This window comes from Microtus oregoni, unplaced genomic scaffold (assembly GCF_018167655.1).
Source record: "Microtus oregoni isolate MIOR12 unplaced genomic scaffold, Mior012 000002F_ref0000024, whole genome shotgun sequence".
In the NCBI taxonomy this organism is placed as follows: domain Eukaryota; kingdom Metazoa; phylum Chordata; class Mammalia; order Rodentia; family Cricetidae; genus Microtus; species Microtus oregoni.
In genome coordinates this window covers 9,058,846-9,078,703 of record NW_024543061.1, presented here as the reverse complement: position 1 = coordinate 9,078,703, position 19,858 = coordinate 9,058,846, and the positions used below count along the sequence as shown (strand labels likewise).

Genomic DNA, 19,858 nt, shown 5'->3' with positions numbered 1-19,858 from the left:
GTTCATTGAATTTTGGATGATCTGTTGCTTACTGAAGCATCGATTGAAAATCTGCTTATTGGGCTGTTATTAACTATCATAAATGAATAGAAACCCACATTTCAACATTAATCAGCAGAAATATTTATGATAGAGAATTTATGATAGATAAGAAAGAAAGACAGAGGAGGGATAAAGATAGAAAGAGATGTAGAGAAAATCTTTAAATAAATGACAGGGCCAAGGTTTTTAAAAGAGATTACTTCTGAAAAATGACTAGTCTTGCATTAATATCATGACCATAAAAGTTGATGGTTCTCTGAATGATAACTGACTTAAAAAAGATAAGAAAGTAGGAGAAAGACAAGTTGGGAAGTAGAAAGTTGTCTGCATTATTGGAAAGATTCTAAATTGAAAAATATAAACTAACATACATGCATATAATTGTCAAGAGAAAGACAGAGACAGAAAGAGATCATAGACATTATAGTGATTACAGACTGAAAGACATATGATAAACAGGCAAATAGATGACAGATGATAGATAGATTAGATTAGACAGACAGACAGACAGACAGATGATAGATAGATGATAGATAGACAGATAGATGATAGATAGATAGAAGATAGATAGATAGATAGATAGATAGATAGATAGATAGATAGGCAGGTAGAGATGTATTGATTCAAGGTAGCATAAAGACCATCTTCAAAGGCTTCTGGAGATCTCCTTTACAATGGTTGCTCCCTTCTCTACTATTACTTACATTACTCAAATCAAAGCAAAAAAATAAATAAATATTGTTCAACCAGAGAATTTGAAAAGACCACTAGAAAGAAATTAGACATTATGAAGGTACTTAAGGATATTGAATGACCTTGTAAAAATATGAAACATCTTGTGTCTACTAACCCATATAACCATATGAGATCAATTTGAAAGCAAATGCTTCTTCTGTAGCTGTAAAAATATAAAACTGAGGACTCTGTCAGTCCCTATATCTACTCCAGAGTTATTTGTTGCTGATGAATCTTAATTCTCAAGCACTGTAGGATGCTGCTGTAGAATCCCCGCTCTTTACTTGTTTTTTTAATTTATTTATTTATTAAAAATTTCCACCTCCTCCCATTTCCCTCTCACTATCCTCCCTCCCCCACCCCCTTCTCTCTCCAGTCCTAAGAGAAGTCAAGGTGCCCTGTCCTGTGGGAAGTCCAAGACCCACCCTAATCCAGATCTAGGAAGGTGTACATCCAAACATACTAGGCTTCCAAAATGCCAGTCCATGCAGTAGAATAAAAACCCAGTGCCATTATCATTGGCTTCTCAGTCAGCACTCATTGTTAGCCACATTCAGAGAGTCTGGTCTGATCACATGCTTGTTCAGGCCCAGTCCAGCTGGCCTTGGTGAGCTCCCAATAGATCAGTTGTACCATCTCAGTGGGTGGATGCACCCCTAGGGCCTGACTTCCTTGCTCATGTTTTCCCTACTTCTGCTGTTCATCTGTACCTTGGGAGCTAAGTCCAATGCTCCAATGTGGGTCTGTGTCTCTATCTCCATCCGTTGCCGGATGGAGGTTCTATGGTGATATGCCAGATATTCATTAGTGTGTCTATGGGATAAGACCAGCTCAGGCACCCTCTCCTCTCCTTCCCAAGGCCCTAGCTTGGACACCTGGAAACTGCTCTAGAGGCAAGTCTCCTCTCAACACTAAAATGGCTCCCTTAATTAAGATATCTTGTTCCCTGCTCCAACATCCACTCTTCTTCCATCTCAGCCATCCCATACTCCGAAGCTCTCCCCAATTCTCCCCTTCTCCCTTTTCTCCCCCCCCCTCACCTTCTCCCCATCCCACCCTCACCAACGTGCTCCCTACTTTTGTCCGGTGATCTTTTCTATACCAATATCCAGGAGAATAAATATATGTTCTTCTTTGGGTTCATCTTTTTACTTCTTCTTAGAAAGTACCTACTCTACCATAATGTGCTCTCATTCACCAAAGTGTCAATTACATGAGCAATACAATGCCAACCCTAAGATACAGAGGAATATGGAACCTACACAGATTGAGAAACAATGAAGATACCTGATAAGGCTGTGGGAACTCTCATATCCTGTCCCAAACCTGGTTTGCAAAGGAAAGGAAGTAACACACTAGACTGAAAAAAAAAAAGCACGTCCCTGTAGATAGATAAATCCAGAGATTCCAAAACTTGTGACATTGGGACACTGGCACACTTTCATGATGTTGATTACAAAAAAAGAAAAAAATATACAGATTGCAAAACTTTGCATACTGTTAAATACATTCATATATATATATATATATATATATATATATATATATATATATTGCTTCTAAAAGATATTTAAAATAATGCTCTCAAGACTAGTTAGAACATTAAAAGAGGATATGACATAAACATTTCAGCATTTAAAAGGCTGAATAAGAATTTAGCAAACACACATAAAGCATTTAAGGGAAACTTTAAAAATTAAGCTCAAGAAATTAAAGGTAAAAAATAAATGCTTGAAATTTTCAAAAATAAAATAAATAATGAGATGGTCTTATTCTTTTGCAAAGGCAATACCCTGGCTGTTTTATCTTGATGGACCAGAAAGTGATCTCATTTCAGGTCTACCCAAATCCCTAATTCAGAAAGACCAGTCTAGCCAGACTTCTGAGCTCCAAACAATTGCCTAAGTTCCCTTGTGCCTTTATTTCACACTGATACAGAGTTAAATGCTACTTTACAGTCAAAGAGTACATTGTAGCTAGGCCCCTTCAAGCAAAGAGGATTTCTTAGGGTCTACATCACTGTGGGAGGAAAATATGTACCTTGCATGCAGTAATAAACTCCCAAATCCTCAGGCTCCACTTTGCTGATTTTAAGAGTGAAATTTGTCCCTGACCCACTCCCACTGAATCTTTCTGGGACCCCACAGTCATGTTTGGACACCTGATAAATTAGATGCTGTGGATTCTGGCCTGGCCTCTGGAGGAACCAATTCAAATAGGTTTTCCCATTGCTGTGTAAGAGGCTCTGACTGGACTTGCAAGAGATGGAAGCTGATTGTCCAATGGTAAGTGACAATGAGAGTGGAGTCTGGGTCATCACAACATCACCACTGGTTTCTGAAATTATAATAAAGCAGCAAAAAATCATGTGAAAATTGGGAATAAGTCAGAATCTTCATCCTAGGACAGATCTTTTATCTTTAATTTCTAATTGTCACATAACTAAATATTACATGTTTATCATGGAAAACATTGGCATCCAGAGTTCACCCTCTCTCCCATTCTCTGCTTTTATCTCCCTCTATCCTTACCCAAAATCCAGAATATCAGCAGAAACAGGGAATGGACAAGACACATCATTTTGAGGAGATGAACAAAGGAAGGTTATTAATGATGGTGAGAACACAGTTGAGCTTTTATCTCAGTTCAGCAAAACATGGTCCTCCCTAGAGACCAGTATGCAAATACCATGGTCTGTCTAACAGGGTACATAAAGGAGACAGTTATGTCAGCTTAAAAAATATTGAAGAATAATTTAAAAAGTTCCTTTTTATATCAGAAGTGAAAGTAATAAAGCAAAACATGTTGACAGATGAGAGATTAGCAGGATATGGAAAAACTAACAATGTAGAATAAATCAGTTGGAAATATGTATTAACAAAGTAGTCGAGTTGTCTAATTTGAAATATACTTTAATTTTATCTAAGATAACACAACTTGATTTCAGAAAAGTTAATGTGGATAAAACACCCAGCTATTTATCCTTTTAATGAAATAAGCTACCAAAACTTTTTGCTCATAGTCTGTAGGGCAAAATGGAAGCAAATCATTCAAATTTCTCTTCAAATTATTTACTGTACTCTTATTCAGTATTAGAACACAGACTTCTGATTATATGTGAATCAGTTAGGTTATCAATATATTCCAAAAAGAAATAGATCCAATAAGTATTTCCATACATAGTCATATATACTATACATTCACCAAAAAAATTCACAAAAAGCACAATTATAGACATTACTCTATACACCACTTTGTTTTCATAACATTTAAATACTTTTTTAGATCAAAGTTTCTTAATATTGCATATCAGACAACACCTAGGCTTCCTGTTGTCAATTAAGTTTATGTATTTTTTCATTGTCCAATCTCATTTGAATTAAATCATTCAGTATATATCCTTCAGTAATGTACCTTTATTTTAAGGATACAGGTGCTTCTTTAAAGGTTCACTCATGTTCTGTGAATAAGTAACTAGTATATATCTAATGTTGAATCTTCTAGTAATGATAACATTTATTCTTCCATCCAAACAGTTTTTTATCTTCAGTAGTTAATCAACACAGTAAGAATTTTTAATTACATTATAAATAAACATATATTTCCAGTTATTTTTAGAAGAAACAAATGAGTGTATTTAGCTGCCTCCAAGCCAGACAAAAAATAAAACCTACTATAGATTTAATAGAGATTAAATAGAGATTGCTTTGCATATTAAATTTAATATTTTTCTCCTAGTCATTGTGACATTTACTTATAGTTGCAAGAGATACTTGATCATTTTATCCTTGCCCCAAAATATCAATGTAAATGTGTTTTGTATATGTTGCAAAAAGAGGGCCTGCTTGTTTGTCCAGAACCAAAATAATCACACAGAAACTGTATTAATTAAAACACTGCTTGGCCCATTGGCTAATTCTTACATCTTTATTTAACCCATTTCTATTCATCTGTATATTGCCACATGACAGTGGCTTACCAGCTAAATTTCCAACCAGCATCTGACTCCACCCTCGTTGATTCCTGCATACAGTCTAATTTTCCCTGATTACCTAAGTTCTGCCCTAACAGGCCAAGACAGTTTCTTTATTCATTAACCAACACAAGCAATACATGGACAGAAGGAACTTCCTCACCATTTCCCCTTTTCTGTTTAAATAAAACGGAAGTCTTTAATATAGTATAATTACATGTAACAAAACAGGTATCAAGCAAGAATTACAGTTACAATATTTCTATTTACATTTATCTTTTTCCATAACTAAAAATATAACTACAACTTACTATCTATTCTTCAAATCTATCAAAGACTCCAGAAGGATATAATACTACCTAAGTAAACAGGAAGTACATTATGAAGAACTTCCAAAACTCTAGAATAGACAGAGACATCTTTCTGCCTGGACAGTCACCCAAAGTTCTTCTGTACCATTGGGGCATCCATCTTCAGCCTACAAGCCCATAGTATCTGCCAGACTTTTCCATGAAGAAGGAAATTTAAAAAACAGTCTGCCTATTTTGGTAGTTTGCCAGTCTCTTTATTTTGTATTCTACAGAATGTCTCACAGACTCTTTCATGAAGGATCATCTCACCTTTAGGCCAGTTCAGCAGTCATTGCTCTGTGGGTCTTGCATCTCCAGTTTATGCAACAGTTCAGGCAAGAGCAGTCTCCTGCCCAAATAGCTAACCATGTAAGGAGCCTCTTAGATGCCCATCTTCTTGAAGTAGATTTGTGCTGCCAAGAGCAAAGATGTCTCATTGTCATGAAAAGTCCTAAATTCTTAAACATTTTAAATGCCATGTTCTGAAGGTCTCTGAAAAATTTGAAGAATATATATGTAACTGAAATATATCTCTATACATCTAGAAAATCTAACTAATGTGACTATAAGCTTGACTATTATAAAAGATTATCTATTAATCTACATTTCATAATTACACATCACACTTTTAAAGGAACTACACAAATACAATATCTTAATCAAAATAAAAAATACATATACATATAACAAAATTGACCTTAAATTTGTATCAATAAACCAAGATTCATACCAATGCAAATCTATATAGCATACCCCGCTTTAAATGTAAACAAACACTTATAAGCAATATGAGCATAGTTTTGTCCATACTACTTCCTGATATTTGGGACACTGTAAATCAGGTTTTGTATAGTTTATCCTGTGTGCTAGGTTCATCTTAGTCACCAGTTGAGCAAAGTATTTTCTTTGTGGCGGTGTTTGCAGCAACCTTTCAGAGGGACTAAGTCCACCATATCATCCATATCATGTTAACCTGGAATGAATCCACAGGTTCTCATCCTCTGTGTAGACAAAAGAAGAACCTCTTTTCCAAAGCACCATATCCTTAGACCCAAATTTGAAAATCAAGATACCTTTATAATATAAATGTTGGTTTAGCTTAGCAGTCCATACAATGATATATTTCTCTGTACTTAGCTCCTTCACAGTCAAAAATTTCAAAGACAACACAATTATATATATAATCCACATCTTTATAGGCTTATTTTTATTTACTCCTTTTAATCTATGACTATCTGGACTATCTGGACTCTGTCTCTTTACAGACTTCTTTTTCAATGATTTACTTCTTTTCCAACTTTCTATACTCTTTTTCTTCTTTCTCCCAAGCATACCTATATTTATCCAAAACTGTGTCCAATTTAGAGTTCTTTTATGTCTGAATCTGTCCTTATTGTGTTATCTGTAATTCTTTGTTGTCTTGAAGAGCCTTTAAAATGCTAACCAGCTTGGTTGCAATTGCTTTGGATGCTGGCTATACCTCGCCCTAATTACAAAATGGTGAAGCTAGCTCTGGGGCCACCAGGTAGGAGCTGCACTCAGCACTTTAACTCTGAGAATAAGCATGCAGCACATAAACCCTTTTTATCTGAGTAATAGCTAAATCTGCCATGCAGAGCATAGCACAGCCTGGATATATAAGTAGCCAGGCAGGAATATAGGCAGGACAACCAGGCAGAAAATAGAGGTGGGGTGATGAGAACAGGAGAATTCTGGGAAGAGGAAATATCTTTCTGCAGTCCTGACCTAGCCACAGAAAAATCAAGATGTGACTGACTCACCGAGTGAAGTACCAAATCATGTGCCTAACATAGGCAAGAATTATGGGCTCATATAAGTTATAAGAATAAATAAGAAACCTAAGCGAATGGACCCATCAGTTTATAACTAATGTAGACCTCTGTGTGATTTCTTTGGGGCTAAATAGCTGTGGGACCTGGTGGAAAAGAAAAACCTCAGTCAAAAGAATGCTGAACAGTGTGTGGACAACTGAATGCACATCAAGCCTAAAAGAACTTGGAGAGTAATTCTAGACACAAAAGAATAAAGTATGGTTCATTGATAGCAATGCTTCCTCAGATGTACTCTGTTTGCTAGAGGCAAGCATTTTCATTTAAGAGGGGTTCTTAACTCAGCATTAGCTGCAATACCCTGTAGCTTTTTAAAGAGGTTCTGCCATGAAGCACTTAAAGTGTTGATGAAAAGTTGACCATAGTCAACATGTATATTTTGTTCACATTTCTCCTTGTACATTTCTCTGTTTTGTTTTATATATTTTTTCCATTGGTCATCGAAACCTAAGCATGAAAATCATTTTGGTGCTGGTGCCATCCATATTTTTTGACAAAATGCAGCCACTGTTATTAAGTAAATATCAATTTTTAAAATGTAGTTGACTGTAAAAATTGTTGGTAACAAAAGGAAACAGACTCAGTAACATTCTCTATGTTAGCAATTATTTTCCTAATATGTGGGGAACCAAATGACACTTCAGAAATTCCATAAATTTCACAAATTAACTAAAGGAAAGATAATGAACAAACTACAGTTCCCTGAAAAATGACAGAACAAATGCATATCCATATTAAAAACCAAAACTTATTGGCACAAATTCATCCCACATATACACTCACTAAAAATTATCACAGAGCTGAACACAAACATAAATCTAGGGTAATGATTAAGTATAATGTATGGAAAATTAGTGAGCCTTGTGTTTTAAGATAACTTAGATCAATACCAAAATGATAATCTGTGAAGTTATTTTGTGAGACAGATCGTAATAACATATCATATATTTATCTGTGAAATAAACTGACAAAAAACAAGGAATTTTTCAAAATCTCTTCCTTGAAAGATTCTGTCTTAAATATTCAATAAAGTCTTCAGTTGAACAATGAAGCGATACAATAATTTAATTAATTTTATATATTTTTTCTTTATTATTATTATTATTATTATTATTATTATTATTATTATTACTACACATTTTCACCTCCTCCCCTCCTCACGTTCCCTTCCCCCCATTCCCCCTCTCCCTCCCTCTCCAGTCCAAAGAGCAGTCAGGGTTCCCTGGAGTCCAAGGTCCTCCCCCTTCCATCCAGGTCTAGGAAGGTAAGGATCCAAAGAGACTAGATTCCCACAAAGCCAGTACATGCAGTAGAATCAAAACCCAGTGCCATTGTCCTTAGCTTCTCCATCAGCCCTCCTTGTCAGCCATGTTCAGAGTCTGGTTTGATCACATACTCCATCAGTCCCAGCCCAGCTGGCCTTGGTGAGTTCCCATTAGATCAGCCCCACCGTCACAGTGGGTGGGCACACCCTTCTTGGCCCTGACTTCCTTGCTCATGTTCTCCCTCCTTCTACTCCTCATTTGGACCTTGGGAGCTCAGTCCAGTGCTCCAATGTAGGTCTCTGTCTCTATCTCCATCCATCGCCAGGTGAAGTTTCTATGGTGATATGCAAGATATTCATCAGTGTGGCAATAGAATAGGGCCAGTTCAGGTGCCCTCTCCTCAGCTGCTCAAGGAACAAGATGGGGACATCTCCTTGGACACCTGGGAACCACTCTAGAGTCCAGTCTCTTGCCATCCCTCAAATGGCTCCCTTAATTAAGATATCTACTTTCTTGCTCCCATAATCAAACTTCCTCCGTCCCACAAAATGAGGTCCTAGTGAACATATATGTGACACTTTATGCATCTAATTCCCTGGAATGGGAATCCAGACATGCCAAGTTTTCATATTTGTCATTCTAAACTGGGCATGATAGTTTTACCATAACCCATTGCAGATGAAGCACTTTTAAGTTCTGTCTGTTGGAATTAATTGGGATTCCAGTTTTTACTTGGCTTTTTTTGACATTGCATTCAAACTGTAATCAATCTTTTATATTTTTTATCTGAGTGTTAATTAGGCTTATGTAAAGATATAACCTCTGTTAACAATAAATGTGTTCTTTCTCAGAGGAATAAATGAAGAATATACTGTTTTAATATAGGATAAACATTCTTTCATCACTAATTGTAAAGTGAATTGGGAACTTGAAAATGAAAGGTAACATTATATTAATTAAAACATTATTGCCATTGAGCATCAATAAATAATTTATTTTTACATATATATTTGTTATATATGTAGAAAAACCAAGTTAATATGGATTGTCAAAATATTGTGTTTGGCGTTGCAGCACTATACAATCAATAAGCAAGTAAAAAAGTCTCATTTTCATTATCTCAACAGTCATTTGTTGACTATAGTTCATTTTATAGGGGTAGAACACCACAAAAATTGTTCCTCCTTCTTCTTCATCATATCAATTCATACTTTGTTCCTGTCATCTTTATGCAACCATTTCTAGTAGAGATTATTTCGTAACAGTTTTCCTGATATTCTGACATCTACAATATTTCTACCACTCCTTTTATAATGTTCTCCAAGTCATAATGTAGAATTTATGGTGGAGATCTATCCACTGGGAAAGAGGAGAAAGGTTGAAATCTATATACATATAAATAACAAAGGAACCATATATACTTATAGGCATATTTGTGCATACATCGCAAACATATTGATGGAGATTTCTGCACCACCTGATCCTGCAACCATTCAGTGCCAAAGAAACACAGAGTCTTGTATCAATTATAAACTGTTTAGCATAGACTTATTAAAAACTTGCCCTTACAAATTAAACCATAATTGTTGTCTGTGTTTAGCCATGTGACTTTGTACTTCTTCTTGTGAAGCCTTCTCATCTTACTTCCTCTGCATCTCACCTGTATCTCTAACTTTCTTTTTTCCAAAATTCTCCTAGTTTCATTGACTCTCCTATATTTCCCATTGGCTACTGCTCAATCAGTGTTTTATTAAACCAATATGAGTGATAATTATTTGAACTGTATAAGAAAATTATCCCACAGTGTCTCTTCTTTGTTCTTTTCAGAAAAAGAACCTGAATCTAATGTTTAACTTTTCTCCTGACTATTATCCATAATAACTTGTAAACAACACTCTAAACAAAGACAAACATTCATAATCTACTTTTTGTGAATATGGGCATAATTTTCTTGACTACTTCCTTCTGATTTGATTGTGATTAATAATACTATGTGGACTCAAAGAAAATTTAAGATTATGGTCAAATCCTGACTGGAGTATTCTATGTGACTTGATCATATAAGTCAGCAGACTTGAAGTTGTTCTCAGAGGAAGCTGAAGCAGAGGTGCCCTAAAATGGTGGATCTTTTGGTTCATATGTTCCTACTGGAGATTTTTCGGGGAGTCTTCCTCAATCAAACTTTATTTTTCTTAACCAAGAATGAATCCACAGCCTGTCATTTCCTGAGGAAATAAAAGGAAAGCCTCTTTCCAAAAGTAACATTTTTGACTTATATTTATAAATCAAAATATTTTCAAAATATATAGGTTGGATTAATCCAGCAGCATTTATAATCAGATGTCTTTTAGCAGCTATTGTTTCTTCCTCAGCAGTCAAAAGATTCAAAAGCAACAAAATAACATACAGTATCCAGATTCTCTCTGAATTTTTCATCTTTAAGTTACTATTTATTTATTTATTTATTTGGAGACAGGGTTACTTTGTGTATCTTTTGCTGTCCTAGAACTCACTCTTTAGACCTGGGTGGCCTTGAACTCACAAAGATCCATCTACCTCTGTCTCACAAAAACTGCCATTAAAGGCATGTTCCATCACACCTGAATACTCTATTTTTTAAAAGAATTTTCTCTATTTTCTTTTCTCTCCCAAGCCTACATATATTTTTAAACACATTGCAAACTGTTAAAAGATTTTTTTGATTTTTTTTATCTGAATGTCTCTTTACTGGATATCATTATGTTTTTCTGACCACATGAGTCTTTAACATGCTAAATAGCATGACTAGTATTAAAGCTGAGGCTTTAGTGACTGGCTCCACTCTAATCCTTACATTTTTAAAGTTTAGCTTCATGCTGGGAAAATTGGTGGAAGACACTTTTTTTTTTTTTTGCCACAACGTTGCTGAGTTTCTAAGACCATGACACCACCAAGAATCCTGGTGCTAGCTGCTCATAAACACCATTTAAATGTTTGTTGGCAGAGCCTCTTAGAAGAGCTGTGAGGATTTCTGATGCTAACACTGATTCAGGAAGCCTCTCTTAAAAGAGCCATGACTCTTCTTTACTCTAGAAAACAAAGCCCACCTGAGAAAATGTTGCTACCAAGAAGCCAGGTATAACTCTGTTCTTTTATGTCCAAAATCACCTCCTATACTCTCTCAGGTTTTATGTGGATGTACGTACCCCATGCTGGGTATTAAATATACCTATGTAACAATAATAAACAGACTAACAATATGAGAGTTGGGGTTATAGAAGGGATTCATGACAGGAATGGGAGGAGGGAAAATAATATAGTACCCATCTTGCTTCCCTCCTTTGGAAAACTTAGTGGTATTAGGTTGTGTTGCTTGACCACGAACTAGGGAGAAAGTCAATGGACCCATGTTCTTGCCTCTTTATCCACCTCTAAAGCTAGAGTCATAGGATTGACAGACTCTCTTTGGTACTGATTTTTCAGCATCAATAGCATTTTAAATCATTCAGAACTTCCAGTGCCACTCCTGCATCACTCAGATAAAATGTTTGCTACATGGGTTCAGCAAAAACAGTTATCCCCCAAACTAATTATGAAATCCTCGCCCAATCATCTATTTTCTACTTTTTCCAAACCATGGTTTCTATGTGTAACATCTATGACTGTATTGGAACTCGCTCTGTAGGCATGGTTGCCCTGAAACTCACATATATCTGCCTGCCTCTGCCTCTTCACTGCTTAAAGGCATGTGCCACAACCACTGACTTTAATTATCTACTTTTTAAACTCTTCTGTGAAGACTGTCCTATCCAGGCCAGTGGATAAGGGTCAAGCACCAATTTTCTCATACTTGTTTCTACCACTAATTTATCCTAATTCATTTTTGTCAGTCGGAACTTACTGTGGCCTTAGATAATGAAAAAGCCCACAATTGTTCAAAGAGTATATCCTTCAGAGAGTAATTTCCCTATTTTGCCACAGATTATGCCACCTTTGTCTAAAGAAATATATTGTGAACTACATTGGCCTTCAGATCAACTCATCTCCTGATTTTAAGAACCCCAAAGCTTTATTTTTCTATGTTAAAATCCTGTGTCTTGGAAAATTGTAAAGTAATAAATCTTCAGTGATAAAATTTGATTTTTCTTTTGTGAACTTAAGCTCATACCTAAAAGACAAGTGTTTATAATTAAGCATTCTATTCTAATTTTTGTGATATGCAGCTGTGGTAGTCTGAATGAGATGACCTCTATATACTCTTATGTTTAATTTAACCTCCTTTTTTGAAATATTTGAAAAGGACTAGGATGTGTGGCCTTTGGCAAGGAGGTTTACCACAGCAATAGCTGTGATGTCTCAAAATTCTGTTTCTATCCCCTGTGCTCACTGTGCCTTCTGCCTGTCATTCCTGAAGTGAGATCTCAGCCTTTGCTGCTACCAGGTATTTTCTGGCTATCAATAACTCTAGTCATTTGAAATCATTAGTTCAAATTAAAATATTTTTGTTTAAGATGCATTGGTCACAGCATTTCATCAGAACAAAAGAAAAATATCTTGTATAGTTGTAATTCACATGAGATGAGGAATCAGAAAATGAGATACAATATGTATTTTTAGAAGTGAATACTAAAAGGAAGTATGAATGGTAACAGAGTCCTAGCTTCCTGCTACATAACTTCTTCATTAGCACTTCCTGTGGGCTTAGCATATAACTGGTTTCTGTTATGTTTTGTTGAAAGCACTTCTTGTATATATCAAACACAGATTACTTAACAAACTGGGAAATAAATGTTCATTTGTTTGTTCCTTAGTTTGTATTTATTTGAGACGTAGTCTTGATGTTTCTAGCTCAAACTTTTTAGAATTTCCTAGGAATGTCCGACTGATCTTGAATTTACAGCCTTCCTGTGTTAGCTTCCCAATGTAGGCATTATGAAAAAACTATATAAGTACATCATTGCATTTTGCACATTCATGCATAAATGAATGTTCTTTTAGATATTTACATTTGTTTATAAAATTCTATATGGTGTACTATATTTCAAATGAATACCTATGTGTGTGTGTGTGTGTGTGTGTATGTGTCTCTCTGTGTGTGTGCATTTACTCACAAAAATTAAGTGTAACATGAGGATGGGGGCCTTCTTTTCATTCCAAAATAACCACATAGAAACTGTATTCATTTAAACACTGCCTGGCCCATTATCTCTAGCCTCTTATTGGTTAACTCTCACATATTAGTTTAACCCATTTCCATTAATGTGTATTGCTACTTGACTGTGGCTTACTGGCAAGAGTCTATCCAGTGTCCATCTCAGGCAGGAGATTCATGGCATCCACCACTCTATCCTTCCCAGCATTCAGTTTGGTCTACTCCACCTATCTAAGTTCTGCCCTTTCAAAAGGCCAAGGTAGTTTCTTTATTAAAACGATGAAAGCTACACATAGACAGAAGGACCTCCTACACTATTTCCTCTTCTCTGTTTAAAAAAAAGAAAGACTTTCACTTTAACATAATAAAATTACATATAACAAAACAGTTATTAAGCAAGAATTATAGTTACAATATTTATATCTATTTTATCTTTTATCATAACAAAGGAAAACTCTAATTATAACTATCTATTCTTCAACTCCATCAAAGACTCCAGAAGGATAAAAATATTACCTAAGTAAACAGGAAGTGCATTATAAGAAACTTCCAATACTCTAGAAATGACAGAGACATCTCACTGCCTGTACAGTCACCCAAAGTTCTTCTGTACCATTGGGGCATCCATTTTCACCATACAGGCCCTTAGTGTCTAGAAGACAATTCCATGAAGCAGGAAATTTTAAAGACACTTTCTTCTGTGTCCTGTAGAATGTCTTGCAGACTCTTTCATGAGGCAGGAACCCCAAAGGATCATCTCAGCTTTAGGCAAGTTCAGCAGTTCTCTCTCTGTGGGTTCTTTATGTCCAGTTTACGCAACAGTCCAGGCAAGAGCAGTTTCTTGCCCAAATAGTTGACCAACTCCATAAGGAGCCTCTTTGAAGCCCATCTTCCTATTGAAGTAGATTGGTGCTGCCAGGAGCACATGTGTCTCGTTGTCATTAAAAGTCCTAATTTATTAAAACATTTTAAATGCCATATTTTGTAGTCTTTGAAAGATATAAAGAATGCCTAACTGAAATATATCTTTATATATCTAGAAAATCTAACTAACATGACTATAAGCTTGACTATTATAGATGATTATCCATTAACAACCTTTATTTCCTAATATTACATTAAAATTTTTAAATAAGCTACATAATCACAATACCTTATTCAAGATCAGAAATACATATACATATAACAAAACTGACCTTAAATTTACCTCAATAAAGCAAAATCCATTCCAATACAAAGTATTCATATCTATATTGGTTAAGAAATGTAATTAGTTTATATATGTTTTAACTGAAAGGTTGCTAGTGAAAATGTGGTACTTATAAACAGTGGAGTTTTACTCATCTACAAAGAAAAGTGAAACCATAAAATTTGCCAAAAATGTCTGGAAATAAAATGATTATACTGAGTGACAAAGACTAATGCTACTTGTTCTCTCTAATAAGTGGATCCTAATTTTGAAATGTTAGGCTTCAATGTTAAATCTAGATGCTGTAAGGTTTTAATTGGAAAAATCTGATGAGAGAGAGACTAATAGGAATACCTGTGGAGGAGATGAGATAGTAGAATTTTCATGATGTGAAAGTAGACAGTGTGACAATCAGGAGCTAAAAAGTTTAAGTAAGGATAGGGAAGTGAATAGGGGGAATGAATAAATATTGAGTAACCAAAAGTAAGAGTATGTGACAAAAACCCAAGAAAAACACATTAAGTTCTAAATCTATTATTAAAACCAGAATCAAAAACGTCTCTGCATAATGGATAACGGGCTACAGATTATAGAACAAAGATCCTACTGTCAGTCATGCATATGAATCTCTATAGGCAGGAGGACTCAAAGTTATAAAGTAATAGAGGCTGTTTTCAGTTTTGTTGCTTGTTCACCAGAACTAGGTCATAATTCCCTATAGCTAAAGAAACAATTCATTTTGGTTTTAGAACATACAGAAATGATGATGGAATTCAGATGAAAGGATCCTACTGGTTGTCTAATTTTACAAATCTAGAAAATGCTCTATAAATTCTCAATGGAGCAAGAAAATTTTCAAATATTTTGATCAGATGTAAACTTCATAATCTATAATAATAACAAAGTCTTTTGCAGTAGGATAACTGCTGCAATGGTCCCTATAACAGGGATAAACAGAGCTTTCTGGTTAGACTATGACCCATTCTCTGGCAGAGGTCAAACATCTGATATTGGAAAAGCAGTTAGATGCCGATAACTGGAGAAGTTATATCCCTATGAGATAACATAGAGCTGATGTCAAATTGACTTTTCATTATATGTTTATACATATGCATTAGTGATGCAGTCACCTTTCATCAGAGAAACTCCCTTTTGTTGAAGGTTGTATTTAATATAGAGATTCAAATATATTTAAAGTGCTAACTGTGGAGTGCTCACAATTATCCTTAAAAGAATATCTATAACATGTCATTCATGTACAAGAGTAGAATGTAAAAAGAAAACAAGAAAAAGAGGATATCAAGGAATCCTATGAAACAGTGGATTCTTTGCATGATCACTGTACTTTTGAACTCATTGATGTAGTTACCTGGAGAAGAGCTGCACAATATTGGACACGTTGGCATTTTACCATTCATGGAGAGGGTAATGAAGTGTTTTTCTTCTTCACAGATATGTTATTACACTTAGTTTAGCTTGTAAACTGAGTACCATTTTCATTTTTTCTTTTTTTTAAATTTATTTATTTATTAAGGATTTCTGCCTCCTCCCCGCAACCGCTTCCCATTTCCCTCCCCCTCCCTTAATCAAGTCCCCCTCCCTCATCTGCTCGAAGAGCAATCAGGCTTCCCTGACCTGTGGGAAGCCCAAGGACTGCCCACCTCTATCCAGGTCTCGTAAGGTGAGCATCCAAACTGCCTAGGCTCCCCCAAAGCCAGTACGGGCAGTAGGATCAAAAACCAACTGCGATTGTTCTTGAGTTCTCAGTATTCCTCATTGTCCGCTATGTTCAGCTATTCCAGATTTATCCCATGCTTTTTCAGACCTAGGCCAGCTGGCCTTGGTGAGTTCCCAATAGAACATCCCCATTGTCTCAGTGTGTGGGTGCACCCCTCGTGGTCCTGAATTCCTTGCTCGTGCTCCGTCTCCTTCTGCTCCTGATTTGGACCTTGAGATTTCTGTCCGGTGCTCCCATGTGGGTCTCTGTCTCTGTCTCCTTTCATCACCTGATGAAGGTTAATATTCATGAGGATGCCTATGCAGTGTTTTGGTTTCTCAGGAAATTCGGGATCAACCTACTCCTGGATCGAGCAATACCACTCTTGGGAATATACCCAAGAGTGGCCCTATCATACAACAAAAGTATATGCTCAACTATGTTCATGGCAGCATTGTTTGTAATAGCCAGAACCTGGAAACAACCTAGATGCCCTTCAACGGAAGAATGGATGAAGAAAGTATGGAATATATACATATTAGAGTATTACTCAGCAGTAAAAAAACAAGGACTTCCTGAATTTTGCATACAAATGGATGGAAATAGAAAACACTATCCTGAGTGAGGTAAGCCAGACCCAAAAGGAGGAACATGGGATGTACTCACTCATATTTGGTTTCTAGCCATAAATAAAGGACATTGAGCTTATAATTCATGTTCCTAGAGAAGCTAAATAAGAAGGTGAATCCAAAGACAAACACATTTTCTTTAACCTTTAAGGCATTTATAAACTGCTATGTTCACGTAAATGAGCCCCAATTCATTTTCATGAAAACAAACAAAATAAACTCACATTGTTAAGCAAAAAATATTACAGTTGGAAGAGAACCATTGGAAATAAAAATTTTCGTGAGAGAAGGGAGAATATAATAGGGAATGAAAAAATATTATTTAAATGTTTAATAAAATTAATGACATGAAAAACGAGCAATATAGACAATATATGATATAGTATCAAATAGATACAATATTATAATATCAACTTTCCAGAAAAAGGTGAACATGCAGAAAACATACTTAGTTAACTACTATCTGAACATGTGCACCCTGTCTCGAAAAACCAAAAAAAAAAAAAGAGAAAAAGAAAAGAACATGTGCATCCTAGAAATTCAAAGAAAATCAAAAATTCAGTACAAAAACTCTGTCTTAAGGATCAAATACCAGAAAGAAAAATTAAAATTTTAACCTCCTTTCTAAGTGTAACTGAAAGACCCTCGGAGAGGACCTTCCCCCAGGAGGAGACCCCAAGACTCAGAGAACAGTCCGAGACCACTGACTGCAATCATCAAGAGGTTTATTAGGTGTATCTGTGGGCGGCAAAGTCTTTTCGGAGGACTTGCGCGCCTGTAGACTGGAAGAAGGTCTTTTTATAGGAAAAAGGGTGGCTGAAGCAATCATACAGAAGCAAAAGCATGGTTACAGGGATCTCATTGTTTGGTTGGAATGAGGCGAGGGACATATGTGGTTTTTCCTCTCCCAGCACAGTTGTATGGCCACAGATATCCTGTTTTGTAGATATCCTATTTTACAGATATTCTGTTTTGCAGCTAGGGGCCCTGACCTCACCCTGTACTTACATTTGTTTTTTTGTCAAAGCCTTTGCAAAGTGATGTTACAGCAGCTAAGCTGGGGTCTTTCATAGGGGAAACTGTTCCTTTTGTGAACTGCTAACATTCTAAGTTTGACACATGTGCTGACTACAGGTATCCTGTTCTCCTAAGAAAACAGGATGTTCTCATGAGAGCCGGCTAGCTGCAGGTCCTGAGGGGGTCCTGAGGGTCTCAAGCAAACAGGATGTTCTCATGGGAACAGCCGACTGCAGGTCCTGAAAATCTTTCAAACAAACAGGACGTTCTCACGGGAGCATGCTAGCTGCGGGTTCTGAGAGGGGGTCTGTAGGGTCTTTCAGTAACTAAGTGGCTATTGATAAATATTCATTCATTCTTCCCAATTCAGGAATCTACTTGGTTAATTACAATATTAGCTTCAAGGAAACTACCTGTTTAAGTTTCCATGTGAGAATATATATATATATATATATATATATATATATATATATCCTTGATCAGAGGTGTAAATATATATTGCAATGTGATAAATACCCTAAAATTGCTTCAAATACAAAATATCTTAATCAGTGTTAGAAACATGCATGTATACAATATGAGAAAATAGCTTTACATTGCATTGGTGTACACCACCTCATCTTGGGTGCTAAAATGAAGGTGTATCAAAAGTTTCACAATGTCCCAGGATGGAGTATAACAAAATTTTATTTATTTTGGGATAAACTCACAGAAAAAGTAACATTGTTTTAACACATGTTAAAATCCTCAAAAAGAGGAAGATCTAACCACTAAGGAACACTGTAGCTTTCCCTCCATTGCAGGATATAAATCAGCAAAAGTAACTCCAAATTCCTCCTCAGTTAAAACATGGTCCTAGCCAGAAAGAATTCCCTGTCCCATATATTTTGTTCTCTAGAGAAGTTTGTGTTCTTAACCACTGAGCCATATCTCTACCTTGCATTTATCACTTTTAACATTAAATTTTGTGTTACTCTTTCTAACACTTCAGCTTTTAAATCATCTGTGATTTTTCTCTTTGGAACATGGCAGCTTTAGATGACTGATATTGCCTTTATTTTTTGTATTTCTCACAACTTTATTGTCATTTAGGAATTTATTGTGTTGGCAATTTTTCATGTTTTATTGCATGCCCTCCTAGCATCCCTTTCAGATAGAATCCATCTACCACTCTACAGTAAGTAAATACATTACCATGATGGCAACAAAAGCAGCCCAAATAAGATGTAGAAATACAAAGAAATTAAGGAAATCTAACTAGTGCTCAGTTAATCACCAAAAACCAAAATATTAAGAATAATGGCTACTAGGCTATACAGGTAAAAATTAAAATACAATCCTAAAATGTAAAATAATGTGAGGGGAGATGATATGGGAGGAAAAAAATAAGCAATACCAAATACAAGAAGAAAATAGAGGAAAAATAGAAAAATTGAACGTGATTGTGAAAACATTGCAAGGCCTAACAATATTATTGCACACTAGAAAGAACTTACATAAAATTCAATAACGGTAAAAAGGGAAAATAATTGGAGAACTTTTAAGAAATGTTTTCTTCACGTTTCAGATACTCATACACAGATGAAATGAAATGTGATTGCATCTTCTTCAACATTTATTTACTTTGGTACAATGTGTATTTTAATGAAGAAAAAGAATTCAATATTAATTTTAACTTTTCATGAACAGATATGGTGATATCCTTAGGAGATGCCATCAACTTAATATAAATCTCTTTGCCAGACATTCAGATACAGCATGAGAATTAATATTATAAGAACTCAAAGGAATATTATAGCTGTGTCTTGAGGAAGGTTGTTTTCTAATTTTCTAAGAAATCACTATACTTATATTTAAATGGGCTGTACCTGTTTGCACTCCTACCAGCAGCGAGGGCGTGTTGCCTTTTTCTAAAATACTCACTAGTATAAGTTGTTTTCTGTGTTTTTTTTTTTTTATC

General features: G+C 35.5%; 1 gene segment (V, D, J or C); it reads right to left on the bottom strand.

Annotated features, from left to right (window-relative positions):
• Positions 1-2,788: 2,788 nt before the first annotated feature.
• LOC121435249 lies at positions 2,789-3,357 on the bottom strand. The segment is given in 2 exon segments: positions 2,789-3,114; positions 3,309-3,357. Coding segments are annotated over 2 exon segments (375 nt in total).
• Positions 3,358-19,858: the final 16,501 nt, after the last annotated feature.